The sequence below is a fragment of the Macrotis lagotis genome, chromosome X (genome assembly GCF_037893015.1).
Source record: "Macrotis lagotis isolate mMagLag1 chromosome X, bilby.v1.9.chrom.fasta, whole genome shotgun sequence".
Taxonomy (NCBI): Eukaryota; Metazoa; Chordata; class Mammalia; order Peramelemorphia; family Peramelidae; genus Macrotis; species Macrotis lagotis.
This window is the reverse complement of record NC_133666.1, coordinates 383,895,645-383,916,688: the sequence shown is the minus strand read 5'-3', so window position 1 is coordinate 383,916,688 and position 21,044 is coordinate 383,895,645. Positions and strand designations below refer to the sequence as shown.

At 39.7% G+C, this 21,044-nt stretch overlaps 1 protein-coding gene and 1 long non-coding RNA gene across 5 annotated transcripts in view; one reads left to right on the top strand and one right to left on the bottom strand.

Moving 5' to 3' along the window:
• PHLPP1 (PH domain and leucine rich repeat protein phosphatase 1) overlaps positions 1 to 4,986 on the bottom strand; it is a 294,885-nt gene extending 289,899 nt beyond the window's left edge. The window contains 3 exon segments of the mRNA XM_074202041.1: positions 3,753 to 4,905; positions 4,907 to 4,965; positions 4,968 to 4,986. Coding sequence (XP_074058142.1) covers positions 3,753 to 4,905; positions 4,907 to 4,965; positions 4,968 to 4,971 — 1,216 coding nt within the window. The 5' untranslated portion in view covers positions 4,972 to 4,986.
• A 464-nt stretch (positions 4,987 to 5,450) lies between these two features.
• LOC141497861 (uncharacterized) lies at positions 5,451 to 14,034 on the top strand. 4 transcript variants are annotated; one of them, XR_012471464.1, is made up of 4 exons: positions 5,451 to 5,887; positions 6,258 to 6,469; positions 6,566 to 6,642; positions 7,080 to 14,034. It is a non-coding gene; the product is annotated as an uncharacterized LOC141497861 (long non-coding RNA). The 4 variants fall into 4 exon arrangements; XR_012471463.1 differs by having other exon boundaries at positions 6,255 to 6,469; XR_012471465.1 differs by lacking the exon at positions 5,451 to 5,887 and having other exon boundaries at positions 5,894 to 6,405.
• The last annotated feature ends 7,010 nt before the right edge of the window (positions 14,035 to 21,044 follow it).

The following is a 21,044-nucleotide window of genomic DNA, read 5'->3' as shown; positions in this document are numbered from 1 at the left end:
TTTTCCAACTTGGTAGGACCTGCTTGAGCCCATGCTAGCACTACCCTAGAGAAACCAAGGTAACTACCATGGGTTCAAGTAGAGAAGGCTTTAGCAAGATAGAATTAAACAAAAAAAGCTTAACAAACGCAGGCTACTTTAATAAGAGAGAGATTGAAAAACTAACATTCTTCACACTATCTAAAATGTCAGGGTGACTGTAACCAAACTGTTCATTTAGTGTCTGTAATGTCTATTTGATCCCTTGAATAATCATTTTTACATGCTAAAAAAGTTGCATTGTAAAGATGAACACATGTCCAGGAGAAATACCACTTGTGAATGAGGTTAGCTTTCACTATGTTGCTTCCAAAAATAAGATTTCTATACCTTTTTTAACTTAGTGAATAATTCAAATGTCAGAAAAGTATAAAATTGGACACAGTAAAAAGATTTGACTGCAACTTGGAACACTTATGCTCTATTCTCAGTTTATGCTGTGGTCATTTAATCTCAGGTAAAATAGTCAAATCTCTCTAAACATGACTTTCTCCATCTCTAAAAAAGAAATGATACCTGTTCCTCCCTAACTCAAGGAGTTTTATAAGAATAAATGAGGCAATACATGTAAACATAATCCTAAGACTTCTCACGTAAAGACAATAAAATCCAATGCCATCATTATTATAGACATGAATCCATGTGTGGTAAAGAAAAAGACAGAATGTACTTTAGCAAAGATGGATTCAAATCCTTTGTTCTTAAAATTAAAAGACTGTTCTCAACCACACACTGGTATCACATGTTCATGCTGTGTTATCCAATATCACTGTAATTACAGTAATAAGAAGCTGACAGTCAATATTATAGCTTAATGATGAAAAAACACCTTCTAGGTTTTCATGTATCTGGTGCAAGATTTTATAATTTCCAGCAAGATGAAGAGAGGAAACAGGAAAGGCTAAGTAAGATATTCACTTCGGAGCAATCCCAATGAGTCACACATCAAAATGCCTGGTTCAAATATTCATTACACACAATGGATGGGTTGTCAGCACCATTTCTCCTTGTTAAAACTTGAACTGAAATAGCTAGAATTTGGCTTTGAAAATGAAGTGGAAAAGGAGCTCTATTCTGAAAAAGAAAAAAATACAGCTTAACACTGCTCCACTATTTCATCAACAGGCTCTTGGTTCTAGTTGCTACAGCATTCGATTCTCTAATATCTATGATTCTGTAAATTATGTCAATCAATTGACATTCATGGAATTTTTTATGACAATTTTCTCTCAGGCAAATTTTAAAATGATCTTGGAAAGGGTAATTAAATTTTAAAACATCTTCATCAATGACCAGATAAATAGCTCAACAGACTGTATATACATACAGCAATTTCAGATGAAGAAATTGTCACGTTAAAAGATTGTTATCTTTTAAATCAAATTAAAGAATGACTATTTAATAGGCATAACTTTTTCAAAATTAAGTTTTTATAAACAGTATTAGAATTAGATACGAGATTCAAATCTACTGAAAAAATTAACCTTACTTCTTCCATAAATTATTTAAATTGAGATCCTAAAATCACCTTTTACTGATTTTGAAGAATATTCTAATTCATATAAAGCAACACAGAAAAATAACTTAGATTATCCCAAGGAAAAAACTTCTCAAGTAATAAATATCAAAAAATTAAAATTCTTGCAAGATTAAGTTTGCAGTTGAAATTAACTAAATTTTTTTAATGGTTGCAGGTTCTTAAATCTTTCCTTGATCCCAACAGAAAGACAAAAGTGCTACTTAATCATGAAGTTATGGAGAATGTTTCATATTCATATTTCAGCTAAATTCTCTCATTCTCTTTGCAAAGGAAGTCATTAAGAACATACACAGAAATTGACCTATTTTAAGCTTTGCAGGAAAAAATGAAATATAAAATACTGACTGCCCTACCATGTGCTATTTAGCCCACCTTAAGCCTCCCCAATACACGGGGCTGGGAGTCATCCCTACTGTGAGATCACTTTTTGGCAAGATTCTTTTATTTTTCAGCAACTTAGATCAATATCATTAAATTGTTATCTGTTAACAGGTGTTAAATGGCACTCCTAGTATATTCACTTACTAATGTTTTGGTCCAAAGTAAATCTGACTTAAGAGAAAATTAACTGGGAACAAAAGATTTATGAAAAAAAAATCTGACAACCTCTTTATCTGACCTTTAATGGTAGACTTCAAATTCATGCTTTGATATAGAGTGTTAATATTAATCAATACTAGTAAACACTGATATCAATTTTCTCAATGAGGAACAAGTAATGTGAAATTTGTAAAATATTTTAACAAAGGAGTGGTGCTAAATAGAACTGGTAAAACTAAAAATACAAAATACCCCTTATGATTTACCAACATTTTTGCTCCTTACATTTATTTTTGATCATCAGAGTGACCTACACTCCAGGACAATATTGACATGTTTTTGCTCCAATAGTAATATTTGATGCTTTGATAAAGTAATAATATTTTACTAATTCTATTAAAGTCAGGAAAAAGAACTACAACTGTCATTTGGGGCAAGGGAAAAAACACCCAGTTCTTCTTACCCAATAAAGAACTTCAAAAGCTGAACATTTTACTTTATTACATTTATCAAACTTTTGAAAGGAACTTAATTCTCTTAAGACAGCTGCAATTTCCCAAATCTAAGAGAAATAATGAATAATTTTAGAAAAACTGTAATGAAACCCAGTGGAGGAACATCTCCCTAGTTTGGTCAGTTTCATCTTTATGTACAGGAATAAACTTTTTTGCCAACTGATCCGACCTAAAGTGCCAATACAAACTAACTGGGGACGTAAAAATTCTTACAGATTTTAATACTTCAGAATACAAGAATGAAAGGGTAGCTAGGATTTATGGAACTACATATCCTACACCTGGATTAGGCATATGCATGTGTTGTTCTGTCCGTAGCAGAGTACTAGAAAGTGGGTAGGAAATCTCTTCTGCTTTAGGTAAGACATGCTGTAATATAGCCTCTCATTGAAAACCAATCCCTCAGACCAAAGAAAGGAAAGGATGCAGATGGTTTATATAGAGAAACCACAAAAATGTCAACTAAGATTGCTGTGTTGTTCACCCCTTTCAAAAGTTAGCATCTCCCCAAACTCTCTCAGCTCGGAGTCAAGCTGGGACTGAAGAAGAGAGAGAAGGGGCTTCGGATCAAGTCTGAAAAGAGAACCAGAGGAGCCTGTTATTCCCAACTTGTGATTCTGATATGACCAGGCTACTAGTAAGAATGACCAACGGCCATGCCAAGTCACGGAGGTGGATTTCCCCGGTCAGTTCTTCTGAGGATTAGGGAAGAGCATTTTAGACGGCAGGATCAGACCTGAAATGGTGGTGGGGGAAGAACATGTCAACAAAAGGTGCCGGGAGACTAAACACCCCACACCCGGAGGAGCGGGGCAAGAGTACCGAGGTTTCTGAGGGGTGTTAGTTAGGGGCGTGGGTGAGTAAGACTCAGCTCACACGCATTCTTCTTATTACTTTCTATAAAATGAAAATCCTGCATGATTGAAAAAGGAGAGTTTCCTGAAAAGCCGAAATTCCCGTGGCCGCGGACCACTGAGGAAGGAGGGGCGCGGGCCTAAGAGCGGGCCGGAGCCCGCCTACCCGCGAGGGGAGAGCGGCCGCACTGGGGCTCGGCCCCGCCAGACCGACAAGGGGCTCACCCGGGGGGTGGGCGGCTCGGGGGGCCGGGCCCCGCTTACCTGCGTAGAAGCGGATGAGGCAGCCGATCTCCGAGTCCATGCCCTCCTCCTGCACCCTCCACAGCTCCCGGAACCCCAGCTGGAAGAGGTAGTCGTTCTGGATCTGCAGCGGCCGCTCGTGGGCCTCCAGCCGCCGGGTCGTCTCCCCGTGGAACTGCACGTAGAGGCTGGGCGCCGCCGCCGGCTCCGGGGGCCGCTTCGGGGCGTCCGCGGGCGGGCCCGGGGCCGGGGCCGGGGCCGGGGCCGGGTCGGCCTCCAGCTCCTCCTCCGAGCCGCCGCTGCTGTCCGGGTCCAGGCGGTCCGACGCGCTCTCGGCGCTGGGGCTCAGGCTGAAGCTCTCCGTGTCCGAGGCCGGGCCTCCCGCCGCGGCGCCGGGCGCTGCCCCGCCGAGGCCCCCCGGGCTCGCGTCCGAGGGCAGGTCCGCGGGGGGCGTGCGCGGCGCCCCGGGGCTCCCCGCGCCGGCCCTGCCCGGCACCCTGAGCCCCGCGCCCCCGCCGCCCCCGCCGCGGTGCCCCGGCTGCAGCAGGCGGGCCGCCACCTCGCCGGCCGTGGTGTCCAGCGTGCACAGCACCGGGCGCAGGTAGGCGGAGGCCATGTGGCGGTCGAAGACGTGCAGGCAGCCCCGCTGCAGCTGCCGCCTCACCCAGTCCCGGTCGGGCGGCTGCAGCTGCAGCAGCTGCCGGTGCTTGAGCAGCAGCGTCTTCCTGTCCAGGCTCCGCGTGCCCAGCGGCGCCGCGGCCAGGCCGGCGGCGGGGCCGTGCGAGGCGGCGGCCGGGGCGGCGGCGGCGGCGGCGGACACGTTCCGCTTCAGCCGCCCCCTCCGCAGGAGCAGCGAGTTGGCGCCGCCGCCCGCCCCGGGGCCCGGGGGCGCCGCGCCGGCCGCGGGCAGGGGCGCCCCGCGCCGCCGCCTGCGCACGGTGCCCCCGCCTTTGCCCGGCGGCGGCCCGGCGGCGGCCTCCTCCCCCGCGCCGCCGCGCGCCCCCGGGGGCAGGGGGCTCCCCGGGCTCCGGCCGCGCTCCTCCGCGCCGCTGTCCGGGAGCCGCTGCGCCGCGGCCGCGGCGGCTGGCTCCATTGCGGTGGAGCTGCGCGTCGGCCCCCCCAGCTCCGGAGCCGGGAGCGGGGGGCGAAGGTGGGCGCGGGCGGCGGCGGCGGGGGGCGGCGGACCAGGCGCCGGGCGGGACGAGCCGATGGCGTTCGGGCCGGCCGCGCCACGGATCATGTGGCGGCTCGGAGCATTCCGTCGGTGCCTCGGGGTTCCATCCCGCGCCCCCGCCTCGCCGCCGCCGCCGCCGCCGCCGCCTCCCCCACCTCCCCGCCCCGGGCTCGGGCGCCCAGGCCGCTCGCCACGCCCCCTCCCCCGCCTCCCCGGCGCGCGGCGCTCATTGAATATTCATCAGGCCGGGGCCTGGGCCCGCGAAGGCGGGAGGGCGCGCGGGCGGGGAGCGCCGGGCCGCCTCATGAATATGCATCGCGGGCATGACGGCATCCCTGGCCGCGGCGGGGCGGGCGGGGAGGGCCCGAGGAGCCCCGCGGAGGGAGGCGGGGCTTCAGGGTAAACAAACGTGACGCGTGCGTACAGGGGCTGTTTCCTGGGAGGCTTCTCTCCGCCGCAGCTACGGAGGAGGCCGCCGGCGGGTGGGGGGGGGAGGGGCTGGAGCGTGGGGGACTCGAGAGCCCCCGCTGCGCAGAGCATCTCGGGAACTGTAGTTCTGCCCGAGTAGAACCCTCCCCCCAGGCGGGAACCGAGAGACTACGAATCCCGGCGAGCCTTTCACAGCGGCCCCGGAGCCGGGCTGCGTGGAACGGGAAGGATGCCCTCTGCCGCCGGGCCGGGGACTGGGAGGGGCGTTTGTGGGCTCGGTTCTTCCCCCTCTTTCCTGCCCCTTCCAGCGTCCTCTCCCGCCCCCGAGGCTACACTCCCGAGTCTGGGGTTTCTGCGGCGAAACGAGGCCGGTGCGGGTCTGAGCGCAGCCTCTGCCGCCTCCTGGGGCTGCTTGCCTCGCGAGGCGAGAAGCAAGTGCGCGCCAGCCCTCCGCAGACGCCTCCGACGCTGACTCGCGGACACAGTGCTCTCCGCCCCGTTCCGGGCTCAGCCCGGGGCTTTCGCTTCTACTGTGCAAATCTGGTTGCGATATGTAAGTCATACGTAAATCGTGATGAAAAGCTCTTGGGGGGCGTCTCCTAAATAAATTTAGGGCTGATCCAGCGGATAGAATGCAATCCGATGGGCCTGAGGTTAGGAAGGCTCATCTTCCCGAATTCAAATCTGACCTCAGATACTGACCTAGTCATTTAATCCTGTTTGCCTCAATTCCTTATCTATAAAAATGTGCTGGAGAAAAATATGGCAAACCTCTCCATTATCTTCGCCAAGAAAACCCCAAAATGGGGCTATGGAGAGTCAGACACAACTGAACAACAAATAACAATAAATTTTAATAAAACGGTTCGGAGAGCAAAAACTTTTGAAAACTCCTTAGATCAACTGCCTTTTTTTTTTAGCAGATGAAGATATTGAGGCACAGAAAAGAAAAGTGACTAAAGAATTCTTATGAAGGGGGCTGAAGATAAAGCTCACCCTAAAAGCCCTATAGCAAGAAGTGCAACTAAACAGAAACAACCGGCTCAGATACTTAAATATGTTTGGATCAAGGTACAACGTGGAAGCAATGTGAAGACTGACAAACAGCATTCTGTGGGGGCAGTGGAGGAGGGAAGTAAGATTGGGGGGAAAATTGTAAAACTCAAAATAAAAATCTTTAATTAGGTACTTAAATATGGAATTTTAAATTTCTCCAATCTTCTCCCAATAGTGTCCTATGATTGCAAGCCACTGCTGACCCCAAAGAATTAAAAACAAGTGACTCAGAGAATAATAGAGAGATGCAGGGTAAGTACAAGCAGGCTTCAACAGTAACACAAAAAGGAATTTCAAAAAACTCAAGGATGTTCTCAAGGAAATTTTTAATAGATAAAGACAAACTGGTCATATGGTGGGAACTAGGGATAATTGGGAGCCAGGCATATGCTCCTCCAGAATCCTGGCAATAAGGGGAAGAGAAACTGAGGAAGGTCTCCTGCACCCCAAGTGGACACCCATCCCTCAGAACTTATAGGATAATTAGGCATGCCTGGGTTACAAATCTGCATCACTGGACGAGGGCATGCTCGTTCTGATGAAATCCTACTTTTGGAATGGCTCCATGCTCCTTGTTAAATTTCAGTTGTGACGTTTTCTCCTTTTAAGTCCCTCAGCAGACTTCACAACTTTTCTTGATTTATACAAATTATTATTTCTCTTAGTAGCCTTACATTTCTGTTTTCCAGAGTTCCACCACTACAGGCTCTGGAATACTCAGCAGTTTGAGGCCACTCTATGAAATTACGGAACTGAATTTACTCTGAATCTGACTCCTATCTTTGCTCATTCCTGTCAGAAGTTTTTGGGTTTTGTTTTTAATTTTATCCTCTGGATCTTTTATCTTCTGAAGGTACTTATACACAAAACATTTCTTTCAAGGAAAGATCACATTGCTCATGGGGTTCCAAATGCCTGTGGAGTTTTTCTTTTGTTCACTGTTGTGAACTTAGATAATACTATTTGTGGGCAAACAAGGGAAAATCTTAGTCCTTGTATAGAGGAGTTGCTTTTGTTCTTGGTGGGGGATAAAAGGAAAGAAAATATCGAAATTTCATTAACAAATTCATTTGAAATGCTAGAAGCTGAGCTAATATTTAATGTTGTTAATATTTTAGGAATACTGTTTGAAATTTCCAAGGTAATCTCAACTTAATTTCCTAATGGACTTAACTATTGATCAGCCAGAATATTGTTAGTCATCACAGTTAAACAAATTAAAAGGTTAGACATTTTTCTCTGATCCTCACAACCTCTCAAACTTTTCCACAACAGGAATGAGACACAAGAGACAAAGCAATTTTGTTTTCTCTAAGGTCTAAGATGCCAAGCACCCTGACAATATAAAAATCAGATGATTAGTTAGTTAGATGAACTAACAGCAGAAGAGATTAATTCAAATTCCTAGCATTCATCCTCACCATTCCTTCTCCTATTGTCCACCGTGCTCTGGCAAGCCTGCACAAACCGACCTATGGGCATTCAAAAGAACTAAATATTACTTGCTCCCTCTTTTCCTCCCAGTAACATGGAAAATCAAAAGACATAAGCTTACTCTGGCTAGGACAGAATCATGGCAACACTCTGTGTGACAATAGTAATTCACCTAGAGAACCTAGGAAAAGAGGGACCAGGGCATATATGTGGCATTCCACTAAGCTAGATTTAAAAGACCTAGCATCCTGCTGGCACTGATTCTATCCTCTTAAGAAATCACACAAGACAGAAACTGATGCTGGTGAAATGTGAATGGCCTAGTGTTGGAGGATGTTAAAATGATTTGAGCTCCAATACCCCACCAAGCTGCTTTCAAAGGGGAAGGAGTCAGAAAGTGATTAAGGGGGGGAGGGACTATAAAAATCTCAGGAGAAAAAGCATAAATAAACAAGAAATCTATTAATAACAGAAGAATAACAGAAACAGTTAAATTAGTCTACACATCTATGAATTGTAAGACAAAAAAATGATGAAAAAACAAAATTATTGTTGAGGCAGAGAGTTCTGTGGATTCTCAAGAGAGCATGAAAGTACAAGAAATTATTCCTGAATTGTTTAAAGAGAAATAAGAATTCTAAAAACAATTTATGGTTTGTAAAATAGAAATAATTGGCAAAGAAGAAAAACTTGAATCCATATTAGCAATTCATACCAAAGAAACAAAAAAGAGGATTACTAAATTAGGAATGCAAAGATACAGAAGTAAAGGACAATCTGGAAAGAGAAAAGAAAAAAGCAATAATGTTACAAGGAAATATGATCCCTGTGTTGCATAGAGACAATTTATCTCAGAAGAACCCATCAAAAAAAAAAGACCCTGAATTTCATAAAACAATAAAACTGTCCAGAACTTCTGAACACAGAAGACTAAGAACCAATCAAAGTAATCCACAGTCTACTTCCAGAGGGCAAATCTTATGCTGGAAATTTCAAGACAAATAGTGGTTAAATTTAGTAATTCTACTGAAACAAAGAAAAAATACTGCAATTATAAAGAAAATTAAAATTTTCAAAACTATTTTACAACCATCAGAAACTGCAGAAGGCAATAGAATATGTTCCAAAGAGCAAAGAAACTAAAGATGTAATTCAAAGGGGAAATTTCCTGCAAATTTGATGATAATGAAAAAAGATGGATGATTATTTAATTAAAAAGAAGCCTTCGAAGCATTCCTAGAAAGAGAAGAAGGGCCACACACAATTAGATTTTAGAATGTTAGATTTATACTATACCATACCCTGGATAAACAAAGCCTCTTTCACAAGGAAGGGATTCACAAAAAAAAAAATGTTCAATATACTAATATATTAAATGCAAAGAATACAAAATTACCAAACTATTTCACATTCTTTGACCTAATGATCCCCACTACTAAATATATATAATTCAAGAAGGTCAATGACAAAACGATTCTATAAATACAAAAATAACATTTTATGTAGAAACAAAGTGGTGCCCATCAACTGGGAAACAGCTGAACAATGTGATATAATGGAACATATGGGCTGAATGAAATTATAGACTGAATTCAGAGAACTATAAGAAGACGTGTGTGAACTTACTCTAAGCAGAGAAAGCAAAACTAGAATAGTATGCAATTTATCTCAGAAGAACTCATCCAAAAAAAAATTAGTCTCATAACATAAGAAATAATACAAGAAACTGTTCAGAATTTCTGAACACAGAAAACTAAGAGTCAATCAAAGTAATCCATTGGTGTTGTTTCATCAATGTTTAGGTTCAAGTTTTCAGAGTGCCCTTCCAGGTTGTGTAGGCAACTCTAGAGCAACCACTCTTTAACTTATATGCTTAAAAAGTTTCCCAGACAACTAACATGCTCTTTGGCCCTGGTCACCAGGTAATATGTATAAGACCTGGACTTAGGTCTTCCTGACTCCAAGATCAGTATTCTATTTATTTATATAGCTATGTGCTATGCCAAATTGCTTCTCATGCACACTAATTACAATAATGTAAATGAAAACAATACTAAAAAACATCAGAATTTAGATATAGCTCCAAAAACTAAGGATGAGATATATCTCCCTTTTCTTAGAGGAGAAATTTGAAGTTATGAAGTTTGGCATGCATTTTCAAACACAATTGCTTTGAAAATAGGGTTTTCTACTTCAGCTTTTTTGTTTGTTTTAAGGATAGGTTTTTTGGAAGAGCAAATACTAGGAAGTCACTAAAAACAAAGATATGTGACCTCCATGATAATAGTTAGATTTGGAACTAATGGAAAGGCCAGACTCGAAGAATAGTCAATGTCTTTTTTGAAAGGAGATTTCGTAGAATGCTTCAAGGATTCCTGTTTAGCATATTTATTAATGACTTGGATAAATAGATATTTTCATATCAAATTTATTGATAATGCAAAACAGACTGGAATAGCTTAACATAACAATCAGGATGCAAAAAAGTTAACAGGTTAGAGCAAATTCAACAGGAATAAATGTAAAGCCTTAGAAATGGGTTAAAAAATGTCAACTTCACAAAAACTAGGAGGCGGCATGTTTAACAGTTTATCTAGAAAATATTTAAGGGTTTTAATGAGCTTAGTCTGAGCCAAGAGTGAAATATGGCAGTCAAATGTATTGTGCTTTTGGGCACAAGAAAGGAATGGCTTTCAAATATAAAGAGGTGAGAACTTGTACTATGTCTTGTTCAGACCATATCTGGAGTGTTTGTTCAGTTCTGTATAGCACATTTAAGGAAAAAACTTTGATAAGCTAGAGAGCATCCAAAGGAGACCAGCCAAGATGGCATAAAAGCCTTAAGACCATATCTTATAAGGATCAGTTGAAGGAAATGGGAATTCCTAGCATGGTGAAGAAAAGACCTAAGAGATATTATGGTTATGCTTAAGTATTAATAGGAAAAGAGATTAGACTTAAATATTTTACTCCAAAGAGATGAATTAGAAATAATGGGAAAAGTTAAAGAGTGAGAAGTCTTAATGTCAAGAACACTTTCCTAACAGAGTTGTCTAAAACTGAAGTGGGCTTCTTCCCCTTGGAGGTTTTCAAATAAGAGGTTTGATAATCACTTGTCAAGGGTGCTTTAGTGAGAATTAAAAATTATTTTCTGGTATAGTTTGTCCTAGATGGTTGCTGAGATCACTTCCAAATCTAAAAATTTCATGATTGTGTAATTCTGTGTCTTTGTTGTTAAAAAAAAAAAAAAAACAAAGGCATCAACAAAACAACTTTAAGGAATAAAGGGGACTCAAATTTGAAAGAAAAAAATGACATCTTGAAAATTTCCCTTTAAAGTTATTTTGAAAACAAAATAGAAAATTGTTGACTGAAATATAAAATTCCAAGGAAGATAAAATTTAATATGTGGCATACTTATTTTTTAAAATATGAATTACAAGGATGTTCATCTATTGAATTGTTTAGTTTTTTCTTCTAATTTTACCACATATTTTTCAGCTACTCATGGAATACTTATAACCTTTCCAGCTTAACAGAAAGATGGGGGGGGGGGGCAGCTAGGTGGTGTAATGGATAAAGCACCAGCCCTAGAGTCAGGAGTACCTGGGTTCAAATCCGGTCTCAGACACTTAATAATTACCTAGCTGTGTGGCCTTGGGCAAGCCACTTAACCCCATTTGCCTTGCAAAAAAAAAAGAATTCATGACAGAAAGATTGGGACAAAATTCCCATGTTGTTTGTAAAAGAGCCAAAGTGAAGTCATGTATATGTCATGTATATTTATTAGAAATGCCATGGTCACACCTCACACCCTTTACCAAGATAATATCCAAATGGATACAGGATTTAGACATATAAAACAAAATTATAAGCAAACTAGAAAATCAAGGACTAGTTTACCTGTCAGATCTATGGAAAGGGGAGCAGTTTATGACTAAGGAAGAAATGGAGAACATCACTAAAAACAAACTAGATGATTTCGATTACATTAAATTAAAAAGCTTTTGCACAGATAAAACCACTGTCACCAAGATCAAAAGAAATGTAGTAAACTGGGAAACAATCTTTACAACTAATGTTTCTGACAAAGGACTCATTTCTAAAATATACAGAGAACTGAGTCATATTTAAAAAAAAAGCCATTCCCCAGTTGATAAACGGTCAAATGATATGCAAAGGCAATTTACAGATGAGGAGATCAAAGCAATCCATAGTCATATGAAAAATTACTCTAAATCATTACTTAATAGAGAAATGCAAATTAAAGCTTCTCTGAGGTACCACCTCACACCTCTCAGACTGGCCAATATGACCAGAAAGGATAATGATCATTGTTGGAAGGGTTGTGGGAAATCTGGGACACTATTACACTGTTGGTGGAGCTGTGAACTCATCCAGTCTTTGTGGAGAGCAATTTGGAATTATGCCCAAAGGGCAACAAAAATGTGCATACCCTTTGATGCATTACCACTACTGAGTCTATACCCTGAAGAGATGATAAAAAAGGGTAAAAACATCACTTGTACAAAAATATTCATAGCAACCCTGTTTGTGGTGTCAAAGAATTGGAAATCCAGTAAATGTCCTTCAGTTGGGGAATGGCTTAGCAAACTGTGGTATATGTATGTCATGGAACACTATTGTTCTATTAGAAACCAGGAGGGCTGGGAATTCAGGGAAGCCTGGAGGAATTTGCATGAACTGATGCTGAGTGAGATGAGCAGAACCAGAAAAACACTGTACACCCTAACAGCAACATGGGGGTGATGATCAACCTCGATGGACTCGCTCATTCCATCAGTGCAACAATCGGGGACCATTTGGGGCTGTCTTCAATGGAGAATACCATCTGTATCCAGAGAAAGAACTGTGAAGTTTGAATAAAGTTCAAGGACTATTTCCTTTAATTTAGGGGAAAAACTGATATCTTACTGTCTGACCTTGTTATCTCATACTTTTTGTTTCTTCCTTAAGGATATGATTTGTCTCTCATCACACTCAATTTGGATCAATGTATAACATGGAAACAATGTAAAGACTGACAAATTGCTTTCCGTGGGGAGTGGGGGGAGGGAAGTAAGATTGGAGGGAAAATTGTAAAACTCAAAAATAAATAAAATCTTTAATTAAAAAAATGTCATGTTCTCACAACCTATAGCACAATTTTTGACTGGACCTTTTCTAAAGGTAACCTATGAAGAGATAAAAAGAAGTAATCCTTAAAAAAAAAAAGTGTCACCTATAATAATTGCAAACCCTTAAGCCAACTTGTTAAAACATTTCACACTATTAGCAAAGTCTGTGAATAGAAACTACATAGTTTTCACAGTTTTTCATCACAATTTAACTGGCAAGATTTATCAGTGACTACAGAGATTGTTCATTAGAATTATCATGCATACATCCTTATACCTAAGATATAAGCAACTCTTTAGAATTTTTTTCCCCTCAGTTAGGTCACTTGAATTATAATGGAGATATGAATTGATCCTCAACTAAAGTTTTGTTTCATTTCCTCATCATGGCACAGAGGTGATCCTGAGCTATTGGGGCCTATACTGATTGAATACAAACTCTGCTAGGAATTATGAGCCTAAAAACTTTGGATGGCTTAGTTGTTATCTGATTTTTTTGTTCGTTGTCTGAGGATCAATCTGGTCATTTTAGACTGTATCAACTGAGGATTTATATTTGAAAATGTTTACATAGCTAGAGTTACTATAAATAGCAACCTAAATTAATTACTATTGTTCAGTAATTTTAATTATGAGCCTTTTTAATAAATTGCTCCTCTAATTCACTAAGCTACCATGAAGAAAAATTTTAAAATAAGCACATCACAGATAGGATTAGGTTTGTCTTCATCTTTAAAGACTTTACTTCTCTCCCCCCCATCCCTACAGGCCAATAAAGCATAATATATGCAGGTCAATAGAATAAATCCCCACCAAGTATAATTTCCACTTTTTAAGTGTGTTATTTTAAATTTTACTTGACTCCGGATTTTTTTTTTTTTAGTGAATTAGTTGGGGTTTTTTCCCCAGTTCTTTTTGTTATTCCCTACATTCTGATTTACATGGATGTAATGGATAGAAGAATTTGTAGTCAAGAAATGCTCAAATATCACCAAAATCAGTATTAGAAAATCATAAAGTCTCTACCTTTAATTAAGAAAGTTTAATTTCTCTCAAACTTGGGAAGATCAGTCTGATTTATAAAATCTGTAAAAATCATCAAAGTGCTCTTTCCTCAGTAAGATTTTTCTTGCTTTACAAAAAAAATGTAAAAATATAAATTTATAAAGTAAATTAAGGTATTATGTTCTTCAAAAAAATTTTTGACAGAATTCCTTAAAGTCTAGTACAATACCATTCAAAATATTTGTTTTTAAAAAAACATTTGGTTTACATAAAATTTTTTAGAAATACATCTCTTGAGCAAAGGACTCATCCATAACCTTTTCTGATGCCCAATTACTTCTTTTAGTCAAAATTCATAACTAGCCAATGTCCTTCCTACTACAACTTCAACCATTTTCTATCCTAGAGATTGCCCAAAGCATTTCATAGATTTAAAAGCTACCTTTAATGAAGCCAGACAAACAACTATATCCAACTGGCAATTACATTCCTAGAAAACACAGCGTGTTAACAACAATCCCTGGAATCTGTCCTGAATCCTGAAATTTTATCAGGGTTCCTAAGTAAATGTAGCCCTCAGCCAGAAACTGACTTTAAATCCAAAAAGGAACTGAGCCTGGTTCTCGCTTTTCATTTTTTTGTAAGCTACTGATTAAAAATACTGCTCTTTGCTTCTCTTGAATTTAACAATTTTAAACCATCTCTTACCATCTGTATATAATTCTAAAAATAAAGCTATTACTGGACAGAAAGAAGATAACTTAATTGTTTGATCTGTGATCTTACCACATATCCAAAATGTGAATGCAGTGTTAGTAAAAATCCAGTGTAGAAGACCACCCACGTTTGAGTGTTTTGATAATACGATTTGATTATAGGAAAGAAATAGTGGCATTCTAATTTCTCTACATGCTCCACAAATCTCTTCTACAACAAAGATTTAAAGGTTACCTTATGTTAAAGATATGCAAGGCATAGACAAGAATCTGGACAAAAATAAAAGACACCTAACTAAAAATTGACAGACTTTCTGGTTTGGAAGGAAAACAGAAACCCTAACTTCTCAAATGAGAGGAACAGGAATGATCAACAGTTACAAGTCTTAAAGGTGGAAGCTACCAATATGAATCAGGGAGGCTTGAGAGTTGTTCTCACTTCTAGCAAATATGAAGATGGGGAATGTAGCAAGGATTATCCCTTCTAAGGGGTACATCTGGAGCGAGGCCCCTTCTGGTGCCACATGCGCCCTGAATACCCTCCAGGGACAGCTCAAACCAGGGCAACTGTGTCCTTGGAAGGAACCCAACTCCAGGTACAGCACAGGGTACACCAGAAGGGACCCAGGGCATGGGGAACATTGGAAGGGGTCCAGCTCCAGACCTGCTCCCCAAAAGGAATTTCCCTGAATCTCCAAAGAGTTCAGCCTTGCTCTTCAACTATTACTAAGTAACTGCATGTTACTGAACAAAGACTCTCTAGTCTTCAGTTTATCAGGGAGAATGAAGTGTTCCTTGAAAGGATGGGAGAAGTTCAAGGGAGAAGGGGAGAGGAAAAAAAAAGAATAAGAAATAGAACCAGAAGAAGTAGAAGAAAATCCTGACCTGCCTGTATCAGGAAGTTAGAGAATAGAAGAATGGGATCCAAAGAAAGGAAAGAAGCACTTGGAACTTCCCAAAAGAGGAATACTTGGAACCAAGTAATATAACAGTGAGGCTCTTCCATAGATGAGGGGAGCTAAAACTTCTGGGGAGAAAAAAAAACAGCATCTTATACTTCAAAGAATTATGATGTGGACCAGCAGGTGACCTGGAAAGGAAAGCTATCTAATAATGGTGAAAATACTAAGAGCTGACCTATGTTAACCTGACATCTGCCATTTTTCTGGAGCCCTATCTACTACAAGACACTGACTGTTCCAAATCTTGTCCAAACCCCAAAACCACCAAGTACTTCCAGGGATCCATGTGGGGATTAATGGTGCTACCAAAACATTCCTAGAAAATATTTCTAAGAATTATGAATCTGAAGGCAAGAGACCAAGGTCTGAGGGACGTAGATTTTGCTTTTGTCATAGCTACCATCTGAAGATGAGGGTTTCAGAAGATAAAGGTATATTTTGGAAATAAACAACTGGTAAAGAAGATCATGTCAGAGAAAGGAGTTTGGTTCTTTGGACCAGAGTTAAAAATGTAAGAATAACAGATTCTTGACCAAAAAAGGAAGATACATAACCAAAACTAATTTTCAAAAATAGTGTTATTTAGCGTCTTACCAAAAAAAAAATCTGACCAAGTGAGCTTGGAGTTTAAATAAGAGGGAGAAAATTTCCTGCATGGCTCTACCAAGCTAAACACTATAAGGAGTTGGAATTGCAAGAGGAAGAATAGCAGTTGAAACACAAGTTATTCATAGGAGACAAAAATACAAGAAAGAGCCCCAAAATAAAACTTATAGTCTTGAAAGACCATACGCAAGTACATAAAGTACAGATAACCTCAATATAGAATGCTGAAGTTGGGGTCAGAAAGATCTGGATTTAAAGTCTTCCTCTTTATACCACCCTTTTCAAGTCATTTAAACCTGTTTCCTTACTTGTAAAATAAAACTAATAATACTGGTAGCACCCACCTTACAGATTTATTGTGAGAATTAAATGAAATAATGCAAGTAAAGGTGCTTTGTAATCCTCAAAGTCTCTCATAAATATCATGGATTACTACTCATAAGTAGAATGGTCCACTTGGAAAAGTTAAGTATAAGACTGCTTCACTAGAGGTCTTCAAGTGAATTTTTCAATAGAGCAAGTATCTTTCTTGGTACTCGATACCATAAGTAGACAAAAATAACATCATCACTTTAAAATTCTAGTTATTTCTGTCGCCCCTGTTTGTTCTTCACTTTTCATCCTGAAATCCCAAACTAAGCACAGGCAGGTCAGATTTTAAACTGTGTTTTTTGGTTTTAGTTTTGTTTTTTTCTGATGGGCTTAGGAAACTACAATTCATTATCAACAGATATCAATGAATGGAAAAGGGAGAATTGATTTGTTTCATTCCTAACACGAGAAACAACATTCACTTTACCTAGAAAGGTGGATCATGATATAAATTGAGTTACATTCAGTCTCCACAGGTACAGCATTATTATATTTCACTCCAGATTGTGTTGGCCCAATTACTTAGATAACACCTACCTGCCAACTAAGCTACACTGGTCCTGTTGGATCTATAAAGCATGGATGTAAAATTCTTTAATTAAAACCAAACTCCAGATTTGAAATTCAATTCAGCCTTTTGGGAATCACATAATCCTTTTTATAGAAAAAATAAATAAATAAACTTTTCCACTGGGGTGGAATAGAACATATTATGTGGCCTTTGTTGTGAAATCAGTTGGATAATCTCCTAACCTGGCACTTGGAGATGTTTATTGCCCCAAACATTGCACAGAATATGCAATTATTATCTAATTATACCTTTCCTCTGTTCTGAAGGTTGGCATTTAAAATTAGCATGGCCTCACTGGAATCATGATCAGCTCTGTCTCTGATGCTTGGAAGTATAAAAACCTCACTGTTAAATCAATTCATGATGGACTAGAATCAGACAAAGAGCACTGATGGATTGTAGTGTGGGAAAGTTCATATTTATAGTTTCCCTGCTCCATGTAAGTCTAAATACTATTAGTAGATGTTGATTTATGGCTAACAATGAAACCAAAGTACTGGGAGGAAAATATCCTAGTTAACTTGTTGTAAAGAAGACACATACACACACACATACACACACACACACGAATCACTGGAAGAGAATTACAGTAACGTTAGAGATTAATTTTAATATTTGTGGAGTTTTTTAACATATCTAGAATCTTATTCAATTCCCTTTAAAAACAATCTATTGTCAATGAACAGAATTTTTTAATAGGAGACCAGATTAACAGATTTGTTTAATGTATTAATACCACACAACCCCCCCCCAAGTATATACAACTGAAATATTATACCCAGTGAAGAGAAGAGAGAATAAAAGTGAAGAAAACTGAATGAAGAATGAGAGTTTTTCTATGTATAGTAAGCTACATCTCAAGCGTCAAATGCACCCTTCAGTGATTTCGAAAATCCTAAGGGTAGCCAGGACCAAATTAAAATGTAATTGGGAAATGTTTAACAGACAAAAATACAATGCAAGGTAGATAATATCAATTTGTGTGTGTTTCTAATTCAATATGCTGCCTGCAGAAATCTGTTTCATTTGAATTTGACATTCCCAAACTACATCATAATTTTATATCCAAATTGCAAATTAAATCACAAAGTTTTTGCTTGAAAAGAGATAATTTTTAATCCATTCTATTTTTTCCAGGTTGGACTCTCTACCACAAAACAAAATGAAATATGATTAATCACTTAGTAAATATGGAAAATTCTTTATTCTGGACAATATCTAACTAATCAGTTAATGGTGTTAATCAGATAATAATAACAATCGAGTATTAATGGGTACTACAAGGCAAAAAAGTTTCTAGTTTGTCTAACAGACAATGAGGAAATAAAGACTACTTGTAACACACCTTTGAATTATCTTGAAATGTGCTTTACAAAGATCCCTTTATTGTGGTTTATTTCATATTATCATACTAAAGTACGTTTAAACTTTAAATAAAATAATCCATCCTGACATGATATCTTGTGGAGGTATTTGGAGGTTTATGACTACTGTAATAATCATGGGATTCTCCTAATTAACCTGTGATCCCCAAGTGATCATGCAATAGAAAATAATTTCAACAAGGAGTAAAAAGTAGATCATATTAAGACAACATTTAATAGATACAATCACCATGCTTTGTACTTGTATAAAACTTTTTTCCTCAAGGATTGTGACAAATTTTTCAAACTGTCTCATTCTTTGAAAAAACCTGTTTAGTGAAGGCCATATCATATCTAGCACCTACCTGCCTTGTTTAATTATCTTGGATAAGGACTGAGGGTGCACTAGTTCACTTATTCCTTTATATCCAGATGGATGCCCAGACCATCCAAATGCCTAGTCATCTCCTGGATCATATAATCATTTTCTTTGCCTTTGTTTGCACTTCCTCCCACTTAGTCAAGTGCCTTCTGTACTATAGGGCCTTCAAAATTCATTCCTTAGTTCCTGGTAAGTGTAATCAATTCAACTTTGAATAAATTGTTTTGAATGGGGACTGAGTACAAACCCTCTGAAATCTTTAAATCTAGGAAACCCCTGAATTATTCTTTAGATCATATCCAACCAGCCCTATACCAAGGCTTTTTACCATCTGCTCTGCTGCCCCACAGAAACCCTCTCCTCAATTTTACCTGTAGCTCTGGACCACAGTAACCAAATAAATAGGAACGTTGTTTCTAGAAAGGGAAATGAGTGTTAATTAATTTATTGCCCAGTACTTCTATTTACTATCTCTGTGACTCCTTTGAATAAAACCCCCCAACTATACTCCCTTATATGTGTCTTCTTCCCTGAGTAGAATGTAAGCTCCTTGAGGGCTTAGTTTTTAACTTACATTTTATCTCATTTTTTAAATTGATATATATGTATCAAAAACAGTGCCTTACTTATTAATCTAGTCACATTAAAGTTCCTTATTGAGCAGAATAAGACTAGTAAAGGCTTGTTTTATGTTCCCATTATTCATATGTATGAAATCAAAGAAGAGGGAGGTGGACAAGCCTTATAAATCCAAAATGAATAAGCAATGGAATCAGGGAAGACATTTCTTTTACTTTTCTTCTAAGTCATGCTTTTTCTATTTGAAAAATTTACAGACCTTTCTATTTACTAAGTATTTATACACATAGCAAAGTCTAAAAATTTACTCTTTGTCTTGCTATCCCATACCTTTCTATAAAATAAAAATTTAAATGTCTTAAAGACAAATTTGAGTTCATACAATTTAGAGTAGAAAGGTCAGCCATCCAAATACTTGATTTTACAGATGAAGAAACAGACCCAATAAGGAAGTACCATAACTTGTTCGAGCTTACATAGGCAGAAAGTAGTAGGGTCATCATTTATACAAGCTCATAAGCTAGAGATGAAATAGTCCATGGACTCAGGAAAGGGAAATTTTAGGATTGATGTAGGTTCATTCTGGGTGAAGAAATCACCAGGCTCTCTGACTCAGGAAAGTAAGAAAAGGCTTAAATTTTAATTTACAGATTCCTACAAAAGTTCACAGCTTACTACAAAAATTCACAGGTTAATTCAAAGAGTTCTTTAGCAAGGTAAAGTGAGTTTCAGTTGAAGTAATGAAGTTAAAGAAGAAATAGCCACAAGCTGGGTTGGTGAGAACATCAAAGATATCTAAGAGTAAGGAAAGAGAAACAGTCATGAGACAGTGACTGGCCTTAGATCAACATGGATAGACCTTAGAGGAGAGGGTGGGTCAAACTTTTATAGGGAACCTAGCCCAGCTCCTGTGCAGGGAGGAGTTGGGAGGGGGGGTCAAGGAATGACCCACCTGGATATTCCTGGAGTCAAGCATATACCTTGGTAAGTTAAGAGCCAGTTAGATGGAGGAGGGGTAGGGGGAAGGGGCTAAGGTTGCTTCCTGTTATCTTAGTGAATTTTCCTTGAGAAGACTGAACAATGGGGAGGAAGTCAGAGACCACAGAAAATACCAGACAAGATAATAATTCCTTAATGTTACAGGAAAGGCTAGACAAATATTTCTATAATATTTCTCCATCCAAACCATTGATAAACTAACTTGGTCCCTTATTGCATAGAGGATCAATAATGATTTGCCTAGTAAAAGGGTAAGATGTGGAAAGGTGACTCACCAATGGAAGTAGTTGTCCTTTGATCTTGAGGAAGACTATGACATCAAGAAAGTGATGCTATGACTTACACATAAGATTGAGGAGGCAATGGAGGCAATGCAAAGAGGCAATGTGTAAAGACACCATTCTCACTAACCCATGTGAGCCCAGTGGCCTGACATAGCCAGATCAGGATGGTTGCTGATCAACGGGAGACTGACTTTTTTAGAGTCAGATCTTTCCCATATTTCCAAGGCTCTTTAATAATACAG